Source organism: Scyliorhinus canicula, chromosome 20, assembly GCF_902713615.1.
Source record: "Scyliorhinus canicula chromosome 20, sScyCan1.1, whole genome shotgun sequence".
NCBI classification, from domain to species: domain Eukaryota; kingdom Metazoa; phylum Chordata; class Chondrichthyes; order Carcharhiniformes; family Scyliorhinidae; genus Scyliorhinus; species Scyliorhinus canicula.
This window is the reverse complement of record NC_052165.1, coordinates 18,891,557-18,899,040: the sequence shown is the minus strand read 5'-3', so window position 1 is coordinate 18,899,040 and position 7,484 is coordinate 18,891,557. Positions and strand designations below refer to the sequence as shown.

The following is a 7,484-nucleotide window of genomic DNA, read 5'->3' as shown; positions in this document are numbered from 1 at the left end:
TGGGAACAAAATTGGACAGACTGTACAGTTGATTTCTGGGAAGTTTGTTTCCCGGAGTGTTTATGTGTTATAAGAATGTTGAAGACCAGGTCGGAGTGTTTTGGAACAGTTAAAACTGAAGATAACAAAAGCATGAATGAGAGTTTTGGTAGGTGAGCTGAGATGGAAATTGGACAACATTATATAGGCAGCGTTGGTGATGATCCCGATAAAACTAGAAGCTCAAATCCGGATCAAATGTGAAACCTACGTTGCAAAAGATTGGCTTAGCCTCAGTCTGTTGCCAGGGAGAGGGATGGATTCTGTAGCTAGCATTCTAGTTAATGTGTACACTTGCTAATGACCTATGTTTATTAACAGTACTTGATCAAATGCATTGAAGACAATTTATAGCCAAGAATTTAAGAAACTGGCTCACCCAATAAAAAAAAGTGAAATCTTTTAAGAAATATGAGCGTTCTTCAAAAGTGGTCTGTTTTGAATTGTTTTCTGATGAAAAGTAGAATGCTTGCCTAATTTTCATGTTCTTATTGAAATCAATTCCTAAACTCTGAGCACAAATGTGTCATTCTTGCAGTGATATTAAGAACATAACATGATTAATAGTTATCCCTCTGCACAGCTGGACAACAGAAGCACAAAAGTGAAAATGACAAGGTTTATAAAAGCATTTTATTTAATTCTTAAATACAATTATTTTGTTGTTGACTAATGAATATTATGCTATTTACAAATATACAATAGAATGTGATCTAACTTATGGAACAACATATGATCGAAGCATTGACACTATTGTGGTTTTGCAGTGTAATCGTCCATTCCAAAGGCTTGAAGCTTGAGGGTTTAAAGAACATGATAGACAGGCTGGCTGGGAGTGGTGGGCTGTGAGGAATCGCTGGTGAGCGGGGATATGGTCCTTCCACCCAGGCCTGAAAGAGGACAATGACCGGGGGATGGTGAAATCCGCTCCACTATGTTGGACAAATAGTCCAAACTGGAAACAGCAAGGCCTCGACCACTGGAGCATACTGTAAAAAAAAGAAATGGATTGCGTCATGATATGTAAATCTTATCAAGTGTGTATGTTATAGAACCACAGAAATTTACATCACAGAAGTATATGGATTAGCGTTTCTGAAAGTCTTTTCATAGAACTCTTCAAATCGACTTCCATCAGTCCCTGTCTCATTCCAAGAAAAAGACTTGCACTTATGTAATGACGTTCTTCATTTGTGTCAAAGTGCTTGACAGCCAATGGAATACTTTTATAGTGAAGTTATTGCTGTAATGTAGGAAAGATGAAAACCAATTCACTCACAGCTAGCTCCCACAAACAGCAATGTGGTAATGGCAGGTAAGCTGTTGATGGTGGGATAAATATCAGCCAGGACAACAGGGATTACTCCCTTCCAAACAGTGCCATGAGCAAAACTTGAGGGGACAGCAGGTCCTTCAATTAATATCTCATTACAAAGGTGGCACCTCCAACAGTAGAGCACTCCTTCATGTCCAGCACAAGAGCACCAGCCCTGATTGTTTCATGCTCAAGTCCTGGGGTGGGATTTGAACCCAAAGCCTTCTGATTCAAAGGTATGGATGATGTCAGAAGAGCAACGGCTGACACACTTCACCAGATCTTACCCTGGTTCGAATCTGTATTGAATCTCCCTCCTCAGTTACCAGCCCCCCTCCCACCTGTTGGTCCACGGTTTTGCTTGCCAAGGTACTGCAGTGGTTTCCAGTTGCCTTCTGCAGGTGGCTAAGCAGGAATCTCTCCCACTCTTACTGTCTGCCACACGCACATGTTAAAAGCATTTACAAATTAATAATCAACTTGTTTGGCCACATTATGAATGCACCTTACTTGGCCATCATGTCCCGAATGGGACTCAGAGCTTCTGGTTCAAAGGTGGGGATGCTATCCACTGCAGCACAAGACTTCCCCTAAGTCCCAACATTTCCTAATAAGATACAATGGTCTATATTCCAACACATTTCTGTGATAAATTGCTTGGAAAGACATTTCTTCCAACCTCTCGCCTCTCCTCCGTCATCATTTTAAATTATTGAACATTCTTCACCAACACCCCAACCATAGAAACAGTCCCTGCCTGCTCTAATTTTCTTTTTCTAAAAATGTTATTAAATCTTCTCTTAGCCCTTAGACCCTAATATCCTTCTTAGTGAGATTCTTATTTTCAGCATCATTCTGCTGAATCTAATCTGTCTGACTTTAATGTTTTCTCATTATTTTAGCTGTAACTCAGTAGCAGAGCCCTGACCTCAGATCCATAAGGATGTTGTTCAATGCTCACTCCAAAGGCTTGAGCACAAATCAAGGCTGATGTTCCAGTGTCAGTACTGGGCATGAACTACATTGACATCAGTGCTGCCTTCTGAACGAGCCATTAAACTCAATCCACATCTGTTGTCTGAGATGGACATAAAAGATTCCCTGACACTGTTTCAAAGGGCAGGGAAGTTGTCCCTCGTGGCATGGCTCATGTTTACCCCGCAGCCAACATCACTAAAACAAATTATGTGGTCATTATTGCATTAGTGTGGACAAATTTGCCGAGACATTATAACAGCGAACACTCTTCCAAAGTACTTTATTGACTGTGGATAACTTTGGGACATCCAAAGAATGTAAAAGGAGTTTTATAAATGCAAAGCTGTTTGCTCCCCTATTTTTGGGTGGACATTCAAAACCTTTCCCATTAGTCACGCACTAACCAAAATTTTGCATGAATGTTTCAGTCATTGTTTATTCGTACCCTGTGCTGCCCTTTATAATCCTTTCAATGTCGCTGTCCTTCATGGAGGTAATCAGTGTACGATTCAAAAATGTTTAACGTGAGTAAAGTGTTCTTTAAAATAACAGTCAGAATGAAAATAGATCAGATTCCCTGGCCCTTTCAGAGAGACCTGCTCGTCAATGTGTCGCAAACTTTATTTATGAAGTGGAATGATTCGTTGCAGTGGCTGCAGTTTGCTTGGAAATATTGCACTGATGACTGCAAATGTTGTAGGTAATGATTTAAAATGGGGGGGGGGGGGGGCGTGGAGTTGAAACTACGAGGTGACATTTCGACCACAGTTTAGGAAACCAACTATTATAATATTCCCATCTGGCTTCTTAACTGGAGAGTGCTGTTCACCATTTTCAGAGGCTGGGGCCTGAAGAGGTGCAATTTCGTCGGTTTCGAGGTAGGTCTGTGAGGATAATAATATAATAATAATAATAATAATCATCGCTTATTGTCACAAGTAGGCTTCAATGAAGTTACTGTGAAAAGCCCCTAGTCACCACATTCCGGCGCCTGTTCGGGGAGGCCGGTACGGGAAACTGTGATAAAATGGTTTCATGAGGGAACAAGAAAAAAAGTAACATACCATTCTGTAGTTCTGAACAGTAAACACGGTCAAAACTGAGGTTCCTTCTGGACCAGACTGGGCTGTTACATCCCAACTGCAACCAAAAACACACACACACACACAAATCAAAACTAACATTAAAAAAACTCCACACATTTCAGTTAAACATTTAAACAGATTCGCCGTAATAAACGACTTGATACCACATACGTCAGGGAGACTTGAATGGAGTGAAGCAATGATTACCCCTGGACGGAAATAAGCCCATCTGCTGATTAGACATAGTTGGGGGTTTTTTTTTTACCACACCATGATTTTCTCACAAAGTCTGAGGTATGTGTGTACAGAAATGTGCATTGTGTTATCCATGGAGAATGAATTGCGTGTCTATGCAGTTAACGGAAGCTACATTCATTGTGCCAGGTCAGATTTTCCCCATGCTAAATTCATTGGCTCCAATCGTCAAAACGTATTGCTGGAAAAATGTTTCGCTGCTTGTTGTTTGAAATAACAAGACCCTGCACCCAGCCTGCCGCTGTCCTCGGCTCCTGTGGATAGCAGAGGTGGGAAAGTCATCACCCCCACATCCAAAGAGCTCAATGTGTGTGGCAGCAACGTTTTTTTTTTGTGGAAAGCTGAAGTGGCGAGCAGAAGCAGTCGGTCACACATAATGAGACCCAGGCGTCAACTCAGTCAAACGCTGAGCCCCAGAGAACATTTCACCCCATTCCCAGCGGCTGCTAATGAAGTTGTTTAACTTTCGCTCCTCCGTCTCCCAACTTAATTCAGTGTGCCATAGGGGGGGAAATCTCGACAACTGTACAATGCATCGATTCTGTTCGCTGATTGCAATTGTCCACATGCCGCCTTGTATCAAAGTGAACGCCTGGGAAACATCTCCTGAGGTTAAAACATGGGTGAGGATGGTATGGCCGGGTTGTTACGCAGTGGGGTTGTACTAATATTATTTGGGGGGGAGGGGGGGGGGGGCTTTACTCAAAACCAGTACATTGGCAAGCGAAGGAAAACTTTGGACCTATTGCACCTGAATAAACAGGGTTATTAGATTTTTGATGCTGTCTTTAATCCTCTTTTAGAACATAGAACATACAGTGCCGAAGGAGGCCATTCGGCCCATCGTGTCTGCACCCACCCACGAGCCCTCACATCCACCCTATCTCCATAACCCAATAACTCCTATCCTTTTTTGGACACTAAGGACAATTTATCATGGCCAATCCACCTAACCTGCACATCTTTGGACTGTGGGAGGAAACCAGAGCACCCGGAGGAAACCCACGCACACACGGGAAGAACGTGCAGACTCCGCACAGACAGTGACCCAAGCCAGGAATCGAACCTGGGACCCTAGAGCTGTGAAGCCACGTGTGCTACCGTGCTGTCCTCTTTAGGAGACATTATCTTTGCGTCTGAAGCCACCTCATGGTTTATTTTCAAAGTATTCTGACCATTGATCCACTAGCTGGTTCACATTCTTTTAAGATTGAAAAGTGTTTGATAAAATCAATCCCTTTAGCTTATCTCATCACCCCCCCCCCCCCCCCAGATATAATGTAATATCGAGCTCAGCTCTCTGAGACCCATTATTGATCATTTAGGGAGCTAGTGAGTTGACATTCCACATGCTGCACTAACAGAGATGGAGAAGGAATCAGCGAAAGTTTTTTTGGAATCTGTGGGGGGAATTCACTGACTGCAAACTGCTCTCTTTGCTAATCGGGCGAAACAGCTTCTTGTGAACAGGTTTGTAATCGATATTTACCGACTGGCAAAGGGGGGTTACCAGAACCTAATGTTCTCCACTTGCACCCAGATATTCAAAGGAACACACTGTTCCCATAAAAGAAAGGGACAGGCTCATGAGAGACAGAGGCTGGGCCCATGGGATCCCTACAGTGCAGAAGGAGGCCTTTTGGCCCATCGAGTCTGTATCGGCCCTCCGAAAGAGCTCCCTACCCAGGCCTAACCCTTGCCCTATCCCTGTAACCCGTGTATTGATCATGGCCAATCCACCTTACCGGCACATCTTTGTGATAAAGGCTTCTAAACCAGACCTGGGCTCTTTATCATATAGATAATATCTAAACCAGACCTGGGCTCTTTATCATAAATATAATATACATATCTAAACCAGACCTGGGCTCTTTATCATAAATATAATATACATATCTAAACCAGACCTGGGCTCTTTATCATATAGATAATATCTAAACCAGACCTGGGCTCTTTATCATATATACTGTAATACATATGCATATCTAAAACAGAACTGGGCGCTTTATGGTATATAATATATATATATCTCTAAACCAGAACTGGGTTATTTATCATATATAATATATATATCTAAAGCAGAACTGGGCTCATTATCATATATATAATATATATATATATATAAACCAGACCTGGGCTCTTTATCATATATATCTAAACCAGACCTGGGCTCTTTATCATACACATATATTTAATATATTTAGATATATACACATGTGTATTCATACAGAATGCTTATGCGAGATATTTTGCTTTAATTTTTCAATAGTAGGCAGGTCCATTGTGTGTGTGCTGGAGAAAGACTAAAGAAATCATTGCTTACCATTTCATCCGAGCAGTTGGACGTGGGGCTCTGTGGCTCGGAGTGAACATTGTCGGGGAGGCTGTAATAGTTCGCCACCTGCTCCCTCAGCAGCTCCTGGAGACTCTCGATGTAGCTGATGGCGTTCCTCAGTATCTCCACTTTGGGCAGCCGCTGGTTGGGGTTGGAGTTGGTGCACCTCTTCAGGGTCTCGAAAGCCTGGTTCACCTTCTTCAGCCTCCTCCTCTCCCTCATGGTGGCCGCCACCCTCCTGTCGCTGCTGGAGCTTTTCCGCTTGCAGGCTTTGCAAGCCCAGAGCAGGCAGTGGCCAGCCTGATGGTGGCCACTCGGAGCTCTCACGTGTTTCTCTTCCTCCCGGGACTCTGGTTTATCATCCCGAAACACAAACTCGTCCGGGCAGTCTGCCTGCCCGGGCGACGAGAGGCAAGAATTCTCATAAAACAGATCGGACGGAGAAAAGAGGCAATCGACCATGATATCCATTCGTACCGGTGGCGAATCGAGAAAGGCTGGGCTCCAAGGCAAATCCTTTGCACAAGCTTCTGGGCGCAGTTAAACGGGGGCGATGGAGTTCAAAGACAAACATCGGTTAGAGCCAAGCAAAAGAACCTTGAGCTTACACTGCAGAGCGCTTTATATACACACCAAGAGGTGGGTCACACAGCTACCGTCCAGTCCCCCACCCCTCCAGCCCCCAATCCTATTAACCCTTGATCCGTTCCATGGGTATTTCATTAACCCTTGTAGGCTCGGGGAGATTCCCCAAAACATATTCCGCAAAACGAAAACCACCAAGAAATCAGCGAGATTACAGAAATCGTTCCATAAACCCAGCAGGATGTGTGCAGAGAAACAGAACTTAATATTTGGAGTCCACACGACCCTTCTACACAACTCAGCGAGTCCCCTTGAAGTGTCAGATAAAAGGGGATCACTTCAGACCCCCGGTAACAAGAGTTTTAACGAATGGGGTGGGGGGGGGGGGGGGGGGAGGGGACAATTATCTCTTCTATTTTGGTAGATTTATACTGAAGACGGAAAATTGCCAATAAGATCTGTTCAGAGTTATGCAAACATGGTAAGCAGCATTCACTGATGTTTTCCGTTCCTGTCCCACCCGTTCATATGTTTATATCTGGGTGGATTGGCCAAGCTGAATTACCCCTTGGTGTCCAAAGATGGGACGGTTAGTGTGGTTAGGGATAGGGGAGCGGGAGTGGGCTACCCCATTGATAGGGTGCTCTTTCAGAGACTCGGTGCAGACTCGATGGGCCCAATGGCCTCTTTCTACACTGCAGTGATGCCAATGTTCAAACAAAACGATGCTGACCTGCCTTGCTTGCTGCATGCGGTGTGTAGTTTGTATCGCATTCAACATTAGATAGGATTATCCGTAATCCCCGGTAATGGAGAATAGACAGAGAATCGTTTCAGCAACATTACCGCTGGGTACATTCTACCCCCCCTCTCCCCTTTCTAATTCTGTCTG

At 43.8% G+C, this 7,484-nt stretch overlaps 1 protein-coding gene across 1 annotated transcript; it reads right to left on the bottom strand.

Moving 5' to 3' along the window:
* Positions 1-655: 655 nt before the first annotated feature.
* myf5 (myogenic factor 5) lies at positions 656-6,659 on the bottom strand. The gene is made up of 3 exons (XM_038781237.1): positions 5,996-6,659; positions 3,397-3,472; positions 656-1,028 (listed from the first exon to the last, which is right to left on the bottom strand). Exons 1-3 carry the CDS (start codon positions 6,476-6,478, stop codon positions 844-846), a joined length of 744 nt encoding a protein of 247 aa, XP_038637165.1. The 5' UTR covers positions 6,479-6,659; the 3' UTR covers positions 656-843.
* Between the last annotated feature and the right edge of the window lie 825 nt (positions 6,660-7,484).